Source organism: Cordyceps fumosorosea (genome assembly GCF_001636725.1).
Source record: "Cordyceps fumosorosea ARSEF 2679 chromosome Unknown scaffold_22, whole genome shotgun sequence".
Lineage (NCBI taxonomy): Eukaryota > Fungi > Ascomycota > Sordariomycetes > Hypocreales > Cordycipitaceae > Cordyceps > Cordyceps fumosorosea.
This window is the reverse complement of record NW_017387322.1, coordinates 459,413-478,523: the sequence shown is the minus strand read 5'-3', so window position 1 is coordinate 478,523 and position 19,111 is coordinate 459,413. Positions and strand designations below refer to the sequence as shown.

At 48.7% G+C, this 19,111-nt stretch overlaps 3 protein-coding genes across 3 annotated transcripts; all 3 read left to right on the top strand.

The window, feature by feature from the left end:
- Positions 1–3,724: 3,724 nt before the first annotated feature.
- Positions 3,725–4,614, top strand: ISF_07574 (Glutathione S-transferase; the record flags this gene model as incomplete). Its single annotated transcript, XM_018851177.1, has 5 exons — positions 3,725–3,791; positions 3,826–3,890; positions 3,948–4,172; positions 4,236–4,387; positions 4,446–4,614. The coding sequence occupies 5 exons, from the start codon at positions 3,725–3,727 to the stop codon at positions 4,612–4,614; spliced, it is 678 nt and encodes a 225-aa protein (XP_018701773.1).
- A 1,852-nt stretch (positions 4,615–6,466) lies between these two features.
- Positions 6,467–8,490, top strand: ISF_07573 (Sodium:neurotransmitter symporter; the record flags this gene model as incomplete). Its single annotated transcript, XM_018851176.1, has 2 exons — positions 6,467–8,044; positions 8,104–8,490. The coding sequence occupies 2 exons, from the start codon at positions 6,467–6,469 to the stop codon at positions 8,488–8,490; spliced, it is 1,965 nt and encodes a 654-aa protein (XP_018701772.1).
- Positions 8,491–10,689: 2,199 nt separating this feature from the next.
- Positions 10,690–11,182, top strand: ISF_07572 (ribosomal protein YMR-31; the record flags this gene model as incomplete). Its single annotated transcript, XM_018851175.1, has 2 exons — positions 10,690–10,777; positions 10,860–11,182. 2 exons carry the CDS (start codon positions 10,690–10,692, stop codon positions 11,180–11,182), a joined length of 411 nt encoding a protein of 136 aa, XP_018701771.1.
- Positions 11,183–19,111: the final 7,929 nt, after the last annotated feature.

The following is a 19,111-nucleotide window of genomic DNA, read 5'->3' as shown; positions in this document are numbered from 1 at the left end:
GTATTAAATTAATTATTCTTTATAATTTTATCTTTTATATTTTCTTATAGAGTATTATAAAGTAACTCTATTATATTATTATTATTTTATATAAAATAGTTTAAAATACACTTAAATTCCTCTATAAAATATTAAATAGATTTAGTCTACTTAAAGGCTTTAATTTTATATATAATAGTATATACTTTATTTAAGTCTCTAAAGGTAGTTTAAAGTAACTCTTTAAAGTATTTATATTATTTAAAGATTTATATAGTTTTATCCTTAGGTTCTTTATTATTAAAGTAGTCCTTAAGAGTTAGTTCTTATTATTCTATTATTTATTTTATAAAAAGGTTTTTAATATAAAGTATTTATACTATAAGGTTAATAATAATAGTATTTATATATAAGTAGGTCTTTATTTAGGTTAAAAAGTTTTAAATATCTCTTAAATATCTCCTTTAGTTCTATTAAATAAGTTAGGTTTAAGAAACTTTAATAAAGTAAGGGTTCTATTATTAGTATTCTTTATAGTCTAGATTTAAATAATAAGTATATTAATCTACTATTTTATTTATACTATAGTATTATTTAGATTAGTTATTATACTACTAATAGTAGATATTATAAAGGTTAATTATTTATAATTTTAAATATAACTTATTAAATAAGACTAATTAAAATATAATAATAGTTTAATTCTAATCTATAGTTAGTTTACTTTTTAAGTAAAGAGTTAGTTTAAATATATAAAGTATATATAAGTAGTTATTATAGTAGAAGTTATATTAAGAAATATCTTCTAATAGTAGAACTATTATTTAGATTAATTAGTAAAGATCTAGACTATTTAACTATAAGAATACTTTCTCCTTAAGTACTTATTTATCTCTCTATTATAACTCTAGATAGTTAGATTATTTATTTATCCTTTAATTATTCTAATTATAGTAATTAATAAGTAATCTATTAATTACTTTATAGATTATATAACCTTATATTCTATTCTAAGTACTAGTATATCTAATTTAGTCTAACTTACTTAGCCCCACTTATATATTCTATATATTTATAATAGATTAGTACTAGATTACTCTAATCCCTAGTAATCCTAGTTATATAACTAGTTCTTTTATTTTTATACTCTTATAAGCGCCCTATAGTTACTTATTAGACTACTCTACTCCTTATCTATAGTACTTTAGTGTATTTATAATAATATAATAGAGAATAGAATAGATATATAAGGAAGGAGATTTCTAGTAGATAGTTAAACTAGATCTCTACTAATTAATCTAAGTAATAACTTTACTATTAGGAGATATCTCCTAATATAACTTATACTATAATAACTACTTATATATACTCTATATATTTAAACTAACTCTCTTTTTAAATAATAGACTAACTATAGATTAGAATTAAACTACTATTATATTAATTTAAATAATAGTTCTACTATTAAAAGAATATCTTTTAATATAATTTATATTATAATAACTATTTATTAGTACTTTATATATTTAAACTAACTCTCTTTTTAAAAGGAAGACTAACTATAAACTAAGGATTAAGTATAATAGTAGTTTAATCCTAATCTATAGTAAATCTATTTCTTAAGTAAAGAGTTAAATAAATATATATAGAGTATATATAAGTAAATAATATAGTATAAGGTATATTTACAGATTACGCCTAATAGTAGAACTATTACTTAGATTAATTAGTAGAGATTTAGTCTAGTTATTTACTAGAAATCCCCTTCTTTATATATTTATTCTATTTTCTACTATATTACTTAGATTACTAGCTTATACTAGGGTTATAATCCTTTCTTACCTTACTAGCTTATAGTACTCCTAGAAGCCTATTATAGTTAAGTGACTTCCTGTCTTAATTAGGCGTCCTACAGGCGCCCTACCTAGCTTCTTCCTTAGGCCGGCCTATATTATCCTTAACTGTTCATAACATTAAGCTACTATTATAACTCTATAGTTACTTACTAGACTACTTTACTTTTTATTATCTATTTATAAGTATATTTATACTAAGATTACTATAAATAGGTACTATAAAAGGAATATATTAAATTTCTTAAAGAGAGAAGAAAGATAGTAGCTATCCTAGAATATATCTAGTTAAAAGGAGTGTATACCGTGAGCCAGTGAGCCAAGAAAGGATCACGACCTCAGCGTGAGCCAGTGATCCAGGTAGCACAGTAGAGGATAGGAAGGGTATATAGGGAAGGGGATTCCCAGTAGATAGCCAGACTAGATCTCTACTGATCAATCTAAGCAATAGTTCTACTATTGGGAGTAATCTCCTAAACGTGACTCAAGCTACGATACTGCTCATCTGCACCTGTGGTGCATTCAACCTGACTCACTTCCTAAGAAACAGATTTACTGTGGATTAGAGAAGAGCCACCGTTACAAGTATATACTACCTTCTAACTATTAATAGCTTTAGACTATAAGACTATAGACTAGAGTAGACTAGAGTAGACTAGAGTCTAACTCTATTATAAGATCTTTATTCTACTATTACTTAATTTTAACTATAGCTCTCTACTTTTAACTACTTTTCTAGTAAAGTCTATATATAAATAAGTCTAATAAAAGAGTAACTCTAAAGTAGTTAATAGTAGAATAATCCTTATAAACCTTTATACTACTCTTATATAATAGGTATAGAGTGTATTCTTCTATTATTTAGTTTCTTTATTATATACTTATAAGTAAAACTATGCACAATTTAGGGGCAAATGACAGGAGGGTTATAATATGGGGTGGACAACGGGGTACAGCAGAAGTCCGAATTCACAGAACTCGCGTGGATCCGCGTCGTAGATGTTAGACAGATCGTAAATAGATTCGACAATTGTTCGGGCACAAAGGCGAATTCGACCGGTGGCACGATGCACGGCGGACAGCAATCTTTACCCCCCAGCTTTTCAACCGTTAGGTAAATTAAACTACTGACTTCTCTAGCACGGATCTCTAGGCTAGGACTAAACAAGAGTAGAAATAATATCTCATTAGCTTTACCCGAAACTGTGAGGAGCCAGACATTAGTTACCAGACATTCATCACGCCAGCCATCCCGCATACTATAATTGTGAAAATCCTTTCTCCAAGCCATTTCACTGTCCCCGAGTACTTCATTTCCTTACTTGATAAGCTCCTTGCATATCTCATCTGCTTAATAGCACTAGAGAGGGGAACCCGCGGGTTCGAAACTTGGGCAGCCATCTCGATTTATAAGAACAGGTCCAAGATCAATAATCCAGCTGTCTCTTTGGTTCTCCCCACTTGCGTTGAACCAGTTGGGCAGCTGCATCGCTCAACAAGGTCGGCGCTCACCAGCCAGACTCGAAAAGTCTTTCGTAAGATATTTCCCATAGAAAAGAAGGATTGTCATAATTCCATGAGAATCTGCGTGCGGTTCTTACAAATCTCTGCGTAGATACCTGGATTCGCATTATTAACCGCTGACAAACGGCAGCATCCTGCCTTTGCGCAGCAGCAGCAGCTCCGGCCCTTCCGCGACGAGGAGAAGCTCTGATGTACATTCAGAGCTCAGGGGACCTCAATGTTGTTTCGATGGCGAGCGGTGCAGGTGAAAAGCATAAAGCTGCCTCACCACCCTCCCTCGCTCTGCCTTGGAGGTATCTCTCTGCATCTCGGACTCCATTCACTTCTACTTCTCGCCGTGTTCCTTGAATCGCACAAAGATTTCCAGCATGTCTCTCAAACCAATTACCGTTTACAACCACGGCAAGTTCATGCCTCAGTTCAATTCTCGACCATGTCCAGCAACGTTGCAGCTAACAAGCCGAAACAGCCTATGGCCCCAACCCTAAGAAGGTCAACATTATTCTCGAGGAGCTCAGCGTTCCCTACAAGCTGGTAACTAGCGATGTGGAGTTACGTCAGAGAGCCTTTTAGAGTCTAACAGTACACTAGATTGTCATTGAGAATCCTAAGGATGAGGAGTACCGCAAGATTAACCCTAATGGCCGTCTCCCCGCCATCATCGACCCTAACAACGATAGCCTCACCCTGTGGGAGTCTGGCGCCATTGCTGAGTACCTCGTCGAGACCTATGACAAGGAGAACAAGATTAATGCCACCGCCGGCGCCGACAAGTGGCATCTGAAGCAGTTCCTGCTCTTCCAAATGTCCGGCCAGGTAAATACGCGCGACAGAAAGCCCATCTGCATTGTAAGCCGTCGCCGCTAACAGTCGAAACAGGGTCCGTACTACGGCCAGGGTGTCTGGTTCCATAAGTCTCACGGCGAGGACGTCCCCTCTGCTAAGAAACGCTACCTCGAGCAGATGGAGCGTGTCTGGAGCGTCCTGGACGACCTCCTCAAGGGCCAGGAGTATCTCCTAGGCAGCAAGCTGTAAGTAAATTTCGTGGTCTACTGCCCAGAAACACGCGTTGCTGATACGTGCTCACAGGACCTACGTCGACCTCTGCTTCGTTCCCTGGGAGTTCGTCGCACACAACTTCCTCGGCGAGGAGTTAAAGGCCGCGGGCTACAACGCCGAGAAGAAGTACCCCAACTACTGGGCCTGGTACCAGCGCCTGCTGGCCCGTCCTTCCGTTAAGAAGACCTACGGCCTGTAATTAAAGAACGTAGCATAAGATAGACAGATTGTGGGTGGCGATTTTCGTCTCGACGCAGAATAAAGAATGATGGCACTCAAAGAAACTCCTAGAAAATGCATATGCTCATTTATGACGTATATACATCTCGGCTACCTTGACAACCTGTAACTAGGGGGAGGGAGCTTGCCAGTATGCCACTAATCATCCCACATGGACACTTTTGCCCTTTCCGAAGCCTCTGCCTTTCCCTGTTGCTCGGCGCGCTCCTGGTCCCTGCGTTTTCTTTCTTGCTTCCGCACCGACTTTTGATATTCCCGCTGCTCGTCCGTCTGCTTGGGTGCCTTGAGGCCCGGCCCCGCAGCAACGAGCCTGCGCGCCACGGCGTCCGTCTTTTCCGGCCTGCGGCCATCGCGGGTAAATGGCTGTGACGAGCCAAAGTTGGCTTGGCTACTCCAGTCATCTGGCGGGCCCAAAAGAAGGCGTCGCCGGCGTGGGAGGAGGCGCGACGGGAGCAGCCTCGGCTGAGGTGGTGCCCTCAGGCGTTGTTGGCTCCTTATCACGACCTATAAATAGTCACGTACGAATAAGTAGCTATAAAAGGGCGAGAATATAGTAAAGAACTACTAAAGAAAGACTACTCTTTCTCTAATAATTAATAAAGTTATTATTAAGAATAATCTACTATCCTCTAGCTATATTCTAGTAATCTCCTTATAATCTCTCTTTCTACTTTCTTTATACTAGCTATTTTCTTTAATACTCTTCTAACTTAGAGACGTCTTAATCTTCCTACGAGTTTAGCCACTTTATTCTTTACTTTAATCTTATTTAGTTTATCTTTATTTAGACTTAGATTAGAGATTAATAATTAATTTTATATAAAATATAATATTAGTATTAATAGAGGCTATTTTACTCTACTAAATACTACTTTAATTCTAGTAAAAATATACTAAGTTAGTCTCTTTTATAGTTTAAATAATAGCTTCTATAAGAAATTCTAAATCCTAAAGTATTCTATTAAGTCTAAGTTTTTTTTAATACTAAATTAATTAAGTAAGAAAACCCTACTTTTAATACTATAAGGCTTAATATTTTAAGTATTTTAAGATTTTTATATATACTCTCTATACTATTAGGTATTATAACTTTATTACCTTATTATTCTAGTAGAAAGAGTAGAAGGAGTAGAATCCTATACTCTAATTAGCTAGAATAATACACTAGTAAGAAATAAGTAGAGTGTTACTAAGACGTATCTAATCCTATAAAATTCATGTATTAAATTTCAGGCCTCACGATTTCTAGCGACGAGTGGACGTTGCTAATAAACAAGAATGCCGCAGATGTAAATAATTGACTTTTTTTTAGAATACATATACATGACCCAAGTCTTGGCGTGTCGCTACTGTAGTTGCCTTGACAAGCCGCCGTTCGTCTTTAGTGCCTACCTAGACCATGGACAAATCGATCAGTCATGGACTTTGCTCGACTTTGCCAAGGTTTCCCTCATTGGAAATTTTTTTTCTCTGGATAAAAATAGGGGCAGAAAATGTCGCCATTACTGGATCGACCAGTGATCAATCGAGCGACAGAATTCGCACTGCTGCCAAGAAACCTTGTCCGCTCCTCCGCAGCCTCTTTCCATGTCCTCATCGGCCAAGACGCGCCTCGTCCGAATGGCCAGGTCGCCTTGAAAAGGTTGCATGGCCCCATGAAATATTTGCTGTCAAGTTTCAGGTAAATTACCGTTACTTCTCTGGCCTTTACGACGCCGTATCGCCTCTACCAAACTCTGCATACATGACCACGACATCCTCTCAACCACCACCGTCGACGCCCGGCTCTTCGTGAGCATATATACCCCATCATGGGCGCATTCGCCAAAATCGCCAACCTCGTCGCGCCCAAGAGCCGCAAGTCCTCCGACGGCCGCGACCAGTGGCCCTCACGCGCCGCCTTCCTCCTCGCCTCCATGGGCGGCTGCGCCGGCATGGGCAACCTCCTGCGCTACCCCAGCCAGACCTTCAACAACCACGGCCTGCAGTGGTTCCTCCCCTACCTGCTCTGCGTCGTCCTCATCGCCGTTCCCGTGCTCGTGCTGGAGATTGCCATCGGCCAGGCGTACCGCGGCGGCTGCGTCGTCGCCTACAACAACCTCTCCCACCGCCTCAAGGGCGCCGGCCTGTCCCTCGTCTACGTCGGCGCCGTCGTCAGCCCCTACTTCGTCGTCAACCTCGCCTGGGTCATGATCTACTTCCGCCACTCCTTCACCAGCCCGCTGCCCTGGACCGGCCGCAGCGAGGAGTTCTACATGCAGGACGTCGTGGCCAACGTCGACCCGGTGCCGGGAAGCTTCTCCGCCAACGGCGCGTCGGTCACCAGGTACGTCCGGTACCCCGGCGTGGGGCTCATCGGCGAGACCGTCGGCTGGGCGGCCTTTACCTGGTTCCTCGTCTGGGTGTCCATCTTTCGCGGCGTCGGCCTCACCGGCCGCGTCGTCTACTTCACCATGGGCCTGCCCATCGTCGTCACGCTGGTCCTCATCGGGCGCTCCCTCTCGCTCGAGAACGCGGCGCGCGGCGTCCGGCACTTCTGGTACACCTGGAACGGCGACCAGCTCGCCCGGGGCACCATCTGGCAGACGGCGTGCGGCCAGGTCTTCTTCTCCACGGGCGTCGGCTTCGGTTACTTCACCTCGTACGCGTCGTACAACCAAAAGTACTCCAACGCGGTCATGGATTCGATCCTGATCGTCAGCAGCAACGTCCTGTTCGAGAACGTCGCGGCTTTCATCGTGTACGGCGTCATCGGATTCCTGGGCATTGTGCCGGGCGGCGGCGAGCGTCTCGGGAGCTTCGTAGTGGGCTTCATCACGCTGCCGACGGCCGTTACGCAGATGCCTGGGGCCAACTTCTGGGCCGTCATGCTCTTCTTCACGCTCATGGTGCTTGGGTACAGCTCGGCGTTTGCCATGGTTGATGCAATCGTCACCTTGATCATGGATGCCCACCCGCGATTCAGTCGCCCGTGGGTGGTCACTGCGGTCGTGGTTACCTTCTTCTGCTTGACCTTGCCGTACTGTACCGAGTTTGGCTTCTATTTGCTCGACGGTGTGGACCGCTGGATCAACGATGTCGGCCTCGTCTTTGTTGTTTGGGCCGAATGCGTCACGTCGACCACATTATATCGATGGCGTGACGTCGTTGGCCAAGTCGGCCTGCCGGCTTTCGCGACCTTCAACAGCGGCTTCTTCGGAGGCATGGTGCTCGGCGTCGCAATTGCGCAGGCAGTATCCCCCGTCGTAGGTGCAGCTGTAGGGTTTGGTATCTTTGTCGTCGGCCTGATTGGGACTGTACTGCTGGGAAAGACACCGGATGCAGCAGCTCCAAAGTGGTGGAACAAGAGCATCTTTGGCTCTCGTGTTTGGTTTGTTGCATTTTACTCGGTACGTATTGCACTTGCATGATGAATCAATCTTGCGACATCTCTAACAGGCAGTTGCAGGGCAATCAGCTTCGCCGTGACTTGAACGAAATTGTCGGCCAAGGCAAAAACTGGAAGATTCCAGTGTTCTGGGCACCGATGGTTCGCTACATCGCGGCGCCTATTCTGTCGATTGTGTACAGCTTCTCGTATCCGTCATTTTATAAGCTGCGAAATGACCCGCTCCATGTACTCGGGTTTGCGGTCGGTCACATCGCTTTGATACTCATAGGTGCCGGTCTCATTGTACCGCGCTGGTTCGATATCCTGATTCCGCCGCGGCGACGCGGCGACGGACACCATGACTATGGCGCCAACGTCTTGATTCCTGCCGATGACGTTGGGTCGACGAGCAGCGTGGAAGCCGGAAATGGAAGCGACCAAGAAGCAAAAAAAGCGGCTATATAGGAATGGTGAAAGTGTACATAAATTGGTCAAGATGGCTCGACAGACCTACAGGTTACAGGTCTAGCTGCATCATAGTCGCATTCAAGACAGCCCAACAATTGCTCCGATTTTGTAATCCTGACGCGTCTCTAGGGATACGTCTGCCGTAGTCCCCAAATTTAGAATGGTATGAAGTTGGCGGCTCAAATCTGCCGGCTTGACATAGAGTAAGCTTGCTCCGTAGCTCAGTAATGCTCCGCGGGACGATCGGGGCTACGAAGCGGGATGACGCAGCATGTGAGAGGCGCGCTCCATGTGTTTTTACTCTTTCTCAACAGGGCCAGTCAGACAATTGGGGGAGTTGGGGATGCGCGATATTTCCCGAGAGGGTTGAGGGGAAAGAGTGTGACGGGCTGACATGTCCACGTCAGTCAGTCGCGTTGCCGCCACCCTGGAGATTTGCGTCTGTGTGCATGCGCTGAGCACATGTCAGCAGGCGTCGCCAAGAGATGCGAGGCTAATAATAAACCCGGAAGAACAACAGTGCTGGTAACTGCAGGGCGCGTTAGATGGGAACATGCGAGCAGCCATGCGGCGCGGGGAAGGCCGGCCCCTGCCAGAACAAAGGGCCCGCTCCTTCGCTACGTGTGATGCAACCCTAGCGAGAGGGATGTGCGGGTGGTATTAGTACTGTCTTACGAGGCCGATGAGATGTAGATTGCGGAGATGTGGTAAGCGGATGGGGATGGCGAAGCTGGGGTACAATGAAGCCGACAAGCAATGCCGATAGAGTTGTCAGAGGGCCGATATCAAGAGGGGACGGGTAGCCAGATATGTAGCCGTGATTTTGATAAGAGACATGGAGCGGCGCTGGAGGAAGCACTCACTATCCGTACACACACTTGACGTTTCCCACTCGTGTGGTTGTGGTTGTGAATGGCTTTCGGGGATCTGGAGCGAGTCGGGGTAAGCTAACCAGTCTACTACATAGCTTGTCTCATGTGCAGGAAGACTCCTCCGGTTCTGCCCGTTGTGCACGTCGCGTTGGGGTTGGGGAAGACAAAAGGCCTGGCAGGGATGGGCTGTTTCTGGGGTCCATCTCACATGTTTTTTTTTTTGGTGGAGTGGCTGATGGCATATGAAGCCGGTGTTGGAGCTGAGTTGTCGGGGGAAGAGAGGTTTGGTCTCCAAGCACAGGAAAAAAACAATCCAAGAAAAATAATGCAAGGCCTTGATATTCTAGAGAAATCGATTGATAATAAAAATAAATTTTTCGAGCCCAACATGCTTCATTCTGCGCCTTTCTCCCCGCTCGCCTGCCCGGCCGCCGCGGGGAAGTTGTAGATAGGGCAGTGGGATACCCGGTGCTGATTGGTCAGAGATAAGAGCGCCTTCAAATGGGCCCGGGTCGCTGTTTTGTTCCGACGGTCGGAGAAGCCAGCCGTTGCAACGATTTTTTCCTGTCGGTAGCAAAATAGCGAAGAGATGGTGCCTGCTTGGCTTGCAATGGCACCAAACTAGTTTACTAATGGCGTGCTTTTCAGTCTATCCTTCCCCACCAGTCCGAACCGAACCGAACCGCGCTGCCAGTCAAGAGAGAGGGCGTACGTATTGTAGCCTGTCTCTGTGCCTGGAGAATTATTTTTTGTATTTTTAATTATTCTTTCCACGCATTCAGCACCAATCAGACCATACCGACAAAGTTACGTAGTGCTGTATTCTGCCTGACAGCTCATGTCACTGCTCCGCTCCTTCCTTGCCTTGGTCTAGCAACCCCGAATACGCTCCAAGCCAACCCCGACGCCAACAAGACATATTCCCCAGCACAACTAACTACCGTATATTATTCATCCGCGCTCCCTCTTCTTCTCCCCTCCCCTCCCCTCCCGCTCCCTCCGACCTTTTTTATCCTCTTCTTCTCTTCCTCTCCACGCCATCATCTCCCCTCGCCATCCATACATCCATACAAGTACATCATACAACATCCATCAACCATCCATCCACCCTCATCACTCAACAACCCACCTAGCTCTCCGCAAGTAGCCGCAATCATCATACGACCCACTCCGCGCCCACCAGCTCGCCGCGACTTTCTCCTTCGTCCTCGCTCCACGTTTTCTGCCTCGCTCCTCGCGCATCTGCCTCAACCTAGCATCAATTCGCCTCCAGAGATCCGCCGTTTCACTTCGAAAAAAGTCTACCATACACAATACCGCAAAAATGTTCACAACCCGCGCTCTCCGTCAGGCTGCCGTTCACGCCGAGCGCCAGCCCATGATTAAGTTCATTGGTCCTCGCTCCATTCCCTGTACGTCTTTTGCCTCAGGCAGGCCCTGCGTCTACCATTCTGCCAATTAGCCACCACTGACCGTTCAATCTCCCTCTCGCAGCGTCCATTGACCACTCTCCCAAGCCTCACCCTGCCTCGCCCTCTGGCACGCTCCCTGAGGGCTTCGCCTCCGCCGACTCCTCCCGTCACGCCAGCTTCAGCTCCTACCGCGACCACGCCCAGCAGCACGGCCCGCTCCAGAAGACGATTCGCTCCGGCGAGGCTGGTATCGGCGGCTTGTCCGGTGCTGAGCTCGGCTCCGTCAACGCCCCCAAGGGCGTCTTCTTCGACATTTCCGAGCTTCCCGCCCGCTTCCGTCGCCAGCCCATCAACCTTGCCGAGATTGAGGCTGTCGAGTCCGGTGGCGCCGCCGTCCTGGGCTAAATAAATGACGCTCTGCCGCTCGCTTTCTCGTTCAATCGCAACAAAAAGTGAGCGTGGCCAGAGGGAACTGGACAGACTCATGAGTCGTACATACAAAACCAATCTGGGCTGTCCAGCTGTCCTCCCTCGTCAATGGTCAAACCCTTCCCACCACCCTCCGAACCAAAATATCCTACCTCACCAAACGCCGAGAAGCCGGCCAGCAAACATTAACTGATTCTGGCCACCGCACCGGTGCTCAAGCCCGGCCGGCCGCTACTCATGTACGATGACGACCTCCCCCTTCATATCAAGCATCTAGACAGACAAAAAGTTTTGGCTTGGGGCGCCGCTACCGACTTTGTCAATATGTAATGCGGACTGCCCACGGAAAGACGGCTTCTCGACATTGCGGACAAGTCGCGCGCAATCCCTTTTTTTTTTCATCATGTCCGACGAGCATATTCTACTCTATGTCTTTTCCAACCAACACCTCAACTCCATCCCTTCGGCGCCGTTTGAGGCGCAGCTGTATGCTCCATTGCTTCCGCCTTGAAGAAACCAGCATGCGTCCTCAACGTTTCTGCGACTACTGTGGTGGTCAATGGCTCTTCAACATCCCCACGCGGGCACTTCAACGAGGACTATGGTAGCCAGTGACTCTTGGCCACCGCAGTTGCCGCGACATTTATTAGCTCCAACATTCTTTACAGACAATCATTTCCGCTTGCTCTGTCTCGGGTCTGCATCTTGACAGTGGCCCCCAACAACCGGGTCATGTTCAGACATGTTCAAACATTTCGCCCCCAGTCGAGTGTTTGGTTACTCTGCCTTGGGTATCGCAATGATTTAGATTGCTTGCGGATACGAATACTCGGGCATGTTTCACCCCTGATTCCGAGTACGGATAGAGACAGATGGACTTGCTAGTTAGTATGTAGAAGCGGTCAAGGATTACGGAAGTGTAATAAAAAATTGTGAACACATATTGAGACATGTCCACCTCACTCAACAATTCTTTTTCGTTTATCCATAACCAGAGTGTGTGTGTGTGTATGTGTGTTTCTTGTGACTTGTGTCATGGGAAATGTGCCCGTGCTACGCACCAAAACTACGTTCAACAACAGTTGAATGCCCATCAAACAAGTTGTGACACCCGCGCCTGTGTTTTCATATTCGCAGCCTGGCCGATCGCAACAGCGGCAGCACGCACCCAACGGAGATGATGCAGCAGTGTAAATTGGCCATATCCTTTCCCACCGCCACCACCGCCGCCTACCAACTCACCGCTGCGGGCGTCGTCACTCATCGGGATCTACAAGATGCACACGCCCTCATCTCGGGGAGGAGGCAGAGACGGGCGGGGCGGACTTTTACTTGCGCACTCCTCTTTGTCCTACCGCACTCCCGTTGGCGCGGTCGGGCACAGCAGAGGGTCTGCCTACAATGGCGAGACGTCAAGTAGAGTTTGCCACTCCCATGGTACGGAGCCGGCCATCGACCAACCTAGCGTTTCTCTCACGACGGTTCTCGTTTCCTGTTTGAAGCGCTTCTTTTGACCACACGTCATGCCGCCAAAGCTTGGACTCTGGTAGGAGGGCATGCGGCACTTGGGGGATGGGAGACGAGGCTTTGAACAGAAAGCTTGGAAACATCCGAGTTGCGCGGACTTTCACTTGTACCAAATCGCACATTAGATGTCCTGTACCACAGCGATGCCTAATAAACGTTGTAGCAGAATCGAATATCGCCCGAATACGGGCGGGGTTGGGGTTGGTTGCCCAATGCGTGTCATTTGTTCGTTCACCCCAAAAAAAAGTGCGTACTCTGATTTGCGAATTCGATTTGGGCCTTGTATCAACAACCATGACAATCATGTTGAGCCTTCTCTGACAACGCCTCGGTTAGCCATGGAGTTTTGCGCGGGGAGTATTTGGGAGTATTTGATACAAGTCGATCTCAAGTCGATACTTAGGTATCATGTACTCGATATATGTTCATGCGGCTTTCGGCGAGTTGTCGGATGTCTCCTTGCTCCTAGCTGGGCTGACATCACACCACGCGTGGGTGTGTTTGATGTAAGTCAGTGTAAACGGCAGATCAGTTCTGAGATGATCCAAGGTGGTTTCAAGTTGAACAAGAACCAACGATTGTCAAAGACTTACCAACGTGTATACACAAGATAGCTTGCGTTTTCCAAGTGCGTTTGAGGGAGTACAGCATCAATTATTCCTCTGTCCCGGAGCTTGCCTACCTTGGACATTGAGAGGCTGGTTCTGGTTCGATAGCCAGACGCCAGAACCTTCGCCTCTTCACCACATTCCTTTCCTCGGAATGTAGATGGAGAGGTGGCGAGCCGTGCCTATCCGAACAATATCGGCAGTCTGCTCGCCGAATAGGCCGCGTTTTCTCCGACATCAACAGATCGCGTAAGTGTCCGACGCATCTGCATCTGTCACTCCGCGCGCGCAGTCCAGAATTGACATCTGCCGAGATGCGCGCGGGAACCCTCATCTGGACCCCTTGCTCCTGACTTAAGGGTGTTCCTGACTCGCCAACCTCGCCTCGTCCCTCCAATACGGATCAAGCGGCAGGGGTGCATGCGCGCAAACATTTCGCATGGACTCCATCGCCGCAGTGCTTCCCAATTCAACTTGATCGTCTAAACCACCCCACGTTCCCCAACACGCCCAATCCCCATCATCAGATGAAACCAGGGCGGCGGGCATCCACAGCTTCCACGCGCCTTCCATGCTATCCCGTAGTAGTCGAAAACGCGGGGTAAGTAAAGAGGGCGCTTGCTTGCTCCCCCAGCCTACAGATGCATGCTCGCCCATAGGCAGATCAGAGACTAGAAATCGCCTCAAACACTTTTCAGCTGGGTGGCGGGCCACGACTCAGGACACGCTGGGCGAGAAGAAACGTGGCGCTCGCCTCCCTCCGCACCCTCTGCCTAGAGACTTGGTATTGCCCGTCGTTTCCATCTAGAAAAGGACGGAATTAGCTTCCGCGCCTCTGGACAAGAGAAATAAAACCGATCCTGAGCGAGCCAGCGTTCATGCCAGTGCCGCCGCCTCCCTGGGCGCTGTGGCGGGCAGCCACATGGAAAAGCCAACTGACGCCATGGCGAAAAAGAAGCCACTTCTTTCCTTCGAAACTGTAAAGAACCGTAAAGACTGGCAGATTGGTAGCTAAAAATGGCCCATATCGTGAGGCATTGACTTTGATACTGTCCGGGTGTTTGCCTTGTAACACGCAGGCGGGTAGCATCGCACACAACCTATCGCCTTGTTGCCCTCTGCGTTCGGCTTAAAAACAGATTTGAAATTGTCCAGATCCTTGCATAGAACAGGGCGTGTATCTAAACGGCATGCCTCAGAAGTTCCAATCCCAAGGGTGGTAACCAAATTCCCTCATATCAGGGGGCGTCGACATGCGAGAGGGGAAACGGAACGTCGTCGGAAATCGTGCACCGTTACCATAAGGCAAGATCCTTGCAATGCAACTTTACTGCGCATTCAAATTAAGGTCTTGGCTTTCTGCGACGGCAACAGCAGCTTGTTGGCTGGTCTAATAGCGGGCGTGATCTCGGCAGATTACGAGGGCCGCGCTCCCGTTGAAACGGAGACCTGTGCTGTTATTAGAGTCTGGGAAGCAAGGCGAAAGTGAGTTGGAATAGGTGAGCACTCGCAAAGAGACGACAGCCTTGGAGTCGTGGTGAGCATACACAACACCAGGCAATCCCACGGTACCAAGGAAAGCGCATGCCTGCTTCGAAGTAGCTCCGAAGCCACAGACCCTTGGCAGACGCACCGACGCTGTCAACACCAATCGCTCACAAGTCTTGTGATGTTGGGTTCTGCGGATGGGAGGGAGGGGAGGGGCAAGCCAGGACGCTGCGCTTCCAATCAAGATGCTGAAAAAAAAAGACGGGGGAGAGGCTGCTCCGGGAGCGTACATAGAAGTGACGCTGATACAACAAAGGATTGCTCCGCGCCGCAAGCCCCCTCCCCTGCCGGCTTTTGTCTTCTTGGCGGCAGTTATTCCATCGAGGCGCACAACATCTATCCAGCCATCTTTGCGGCCGGGCGTGTTGAAGAAAAAGCCACGGGCCAGGATCAAGTTGATGCAAAAAGGTTAGTTCCAGGTGGCGGCGTTTTGGAAGGTCATGTTGCGTGCAATTCGGGCGTTCCAGAAGACATGGCGCAGAAATGGTGGCTGGCCTTAGAGAAATGGAGAAGAAAAGAAATCCACACTCGGCTTGCTTGGTCCCCGTTTCTATTTTGCGCTCATGATTCCAGGCACGGTCGTTCGTTCCGTATGGATAGCCTCACCTGAAAGTTTCCTGCGACCGACCATGTCTCAACTAGAAGCAATCGCATGCTAACTAGCTAATACTTTTAGCGAGTCTGGGGAAATGACTCCAGTCAGTCAGATGAGCCCGCACCGCAAACCTCACCGTTCGAGACAGGCCGCAGGCCCGCAAGATCGTTAGTGGATACGGGGTAATAAGTGGACGTAATAATGCCTTTTGACGAGCTGATATATCTTCTGCTCCGTTTTTTCTGATGGCGGATTTCCTCTCCTCGTCTTCCCTGGTCCTTCTGTGGGTTGTCGTGGGCCACTCTGGTCGTCCGTAGTTCTCACTGTCAGGCCGTTGGCTCTGCAGAGTAGGGCATCGTCGTCGAAGCAACTCGCTCGGGCACGGAACGCAGCCGACGCGGGAGACTAGGTACACAACACAGAAAGGCTCTCGCGGCTACTTCTCCAGTTATCCGTTGCTTGCATCTCCTGTTTAGCGCTTTGTTGGATTCAATAGCGCTCCCACCCAATTCTACTAGTGGCTTTCCAAACTGGCAGAAACCTCGGAAGTTATCCAGGCCAGATCAAGAACCTCCTGGGTCGTTTCCTTGTGCCACTCCTCCCCCTCCAGGGTCTGCTTCCAGGGGGTCGGCTTTGCATGAATGTTGTGCTGTTGTGCTCCCAAAGCTGCGTCGGGAACACTGGGCGGGCTGGGAAACACAAGCTCCTCTGCCTGGCTTCCCCCGTTGTCTTGGTCCCTACTCAGCACATGCTGACCAGGGCCATCATAATGGGCCCAAAACGGCTGGGACTCTGCTGATCTAGACGGTCCCGAGTGCTCGCTAATCCAGCCCTTGCCGCTGGTAATTTTGTCTCCGAAGCCTCATTTTCATCGTATTACGTACAATGTACGGATGCAGATTAAAAAGGATGAGAGTTTCGTACTGGGCAGAAGAGGCGAGCCGTCGATCAGGCCTCCTTAGCCCATGAGCCCATTGCGCACCAAAGTTGCTTCATCACCAGTATCTCGCAAGTTCGTCACAAGGATGTGGGCTGTTTTGGATGCGCTGAGGACTCCGTTGCTGTAGCGCAACTTAACGGCTTCGCGGCATCTGGTCACGTTTTAAACCATGATATGCTCTCCACGCCGGACGGCAATGCAAAGCCTTGCGCCACTAACAAAGCCCCTGCCAGAGATAGATGATAGCATTACCTGGCCGCCTTTGAACATGTCCGCCTCCGCGAATGGAGCCTGCCAGCCATGCTTAACAGGATAACTGCTAGTTGCGGTACGCATGACCCAGTTTCATAGTTGCCAATCGCTAGCCAGAGCGTCACATCGATATCTTTTACCCACTCGCGTGGAGGCCAGTGGCGGCCCAGCTCTGCAGCTCTATAATTGGCATTCTCAGCCAGTTTGAGAGTGCCATTCGTCGTCGGGCAGAAAATCTGTCCAGAGCTACCTGTGGGCAACTTGGCGGAGTTCGACGCTTGGCTTCTGGAGAAACCAGTGTTATGTGCGGCCTCTTCAAATGCGACGTGTCTGAGGCCTTGGCTGATAAGCGGCCAAGCTTATCCGACTCCGCAGTGACATGAACGAGTTGTCAAGTACGAGATGCCATGTGAAGCAGCACTCTCGTTATCGCCGAGACTGCATCTTGCAGTGCCTCGTGGTGGCTTGGAGAACTTCCAACACAGGCGAGGGGCGGTTGTCTCTACCAAGTCTTTTCCATCCGTTCTGGCCAGTTGGCACATCGCCTGTAAGCCTTCCAGCCATGGCTGCTGGTTTGGTATTGTTGCCAAGTCGCCTAGTAGTTAGGCTTGGGAAAAAGGTTTATTAGTCGGTTCTTTATTAACACGCGACGGATGGCGGCGACCTACTAGGATTCCCACGAAAAAGAGCTGCAATGCTTGATTTCGCGCCTTGTGGGTTCCGTAAATGGAACCACTCGACACCATCGGACGTTCAATTGGCTGCACCATACCTCTTAGTGTGGTGGGAGGCTATCCAACCATGCGAGGAAAGTAGCCAGGACATGGCGCAGATTAAGCCTGTTGGAAGGATTTAGGCTTGCAGCTCGCACCGCAAATAGGAAGGCGCCGACTGGCAGAAGGCAGTTAGAAGGCTGCATAGAATGTTGTCGGGGGCTGCGCCTCACACCCTTCTAACAGATCCCCTACTAATAAGATGCTGATGTGCATTCCCAGGCCACCGTACGTAGCACTGGAAGTTCCCTAGGTTCTCGGAGGCGGATAACAGAGGCCCTGAATTAGGTGCTCTCCAGAGTATCAACAGAAGCACTTTGGTTGTGATCTCTTCCGTCTTAAAAAAGAAGCAGCACAATGTAATCAATCGCCTGGCTGCCTCCTTCTCCAGCGGGGAAGGGATGCGGGGTCCAGAAGAGTGCTGATAGAGCCCCCAATTCGTGGCGCCGTTCCCAAAATCAGAGTGCGCGCTACTGTCAACTGAGCTTGAAGGCCGCTGGCCCTGCTTGCTTTGGTTCTTCTTTGTTCGCGATCAGACGCCTCCCGGCGACGCCGTTCCCCGCAGATTGTGACAGCAAGCCAGCCACTGGCGAGTTTTTGCCAGAACGACAATTGCGACGCGATTATCTCGTGGAGGTACTGTAGGCTTGATCAGAAAGTAACAAAAAACTTTCCTCACTGGTTTGCCGCGAAGTGAGGCTGTACAGCGTTTCTTTTTCTGTGAAAAGCAACACACTCGCTACACCACCCGTCCAGCTGACTGGTACAAAGGAAAATGGCACTCCCCAGTGGTAGATGGCGTTTTCCTGCTGACGCGCCCCCCTTAAGTCACGATTCCTTTTTGGGGCCTATCGTCCGGACTGGCGTAATCTGTAATCTGTGCGCCGCGGGTCGGTTCCAGCCCATGAATGGATGGACTCCCAGTGGAGGGAGAGGTGCCAGTCAGTCCCAGGTGGCTGTGAGACTTGGGGTAAGTCCCGGCAAGGTGAGCTGGAAGATGCCGTCGCAGGCGCACACGATGTACTTACAGTACACCACTGCGACCCTGATCTTCTTTTCAAGGAAGACTCTCGAGACTTCGTCGAATGATTCTAGCAGATGCGCTTGCGACGCTGAAGGGGGGCGACGCTGAAGGGGGAATTGACCCAGTCCCGCCCTGCCGGGCACACCAAACCTCAGCTCTGCGGCCAGTGGCGAGGCTGCTTCATGCCCCCAGTCATGCCCCAACCCTCTGGTACAATATCTTTGATTATTAGCAGCACGCACCAGGGCGAGAAAACGGGGGTGGGGTCCTGTGCCTCGTGGGCCAACTTTATTAGCTTCCTATTTCTGTGGGTGCGTGCCAAGATCTGCAGTTTGTCCAGATGCGAAGTCAAGCCCATGGCTCTCGCTGCTCAGGCGACGACACCGTTGAATGGGACAGCGAGGCTTCGCATCTTCGCAACATGCCAGCTCACCATTCTTGCTGAGTAGTTTCACGTCTTCAGCGCTCGAATGAAAGTCGCGAGACGGAGTCTCTCTGAGACAGTTCGGTGAGGCCGGCCTTTTCGAATCGGTGAGCCTATTGTTATCTCGCTAGTTATCGCAAAAGCGCCAAACAGCTCTCGGAGAGGACCCAGTGCGGGCAAAGTGTTCTGATACCAGTGGCTCCATCCATCATGC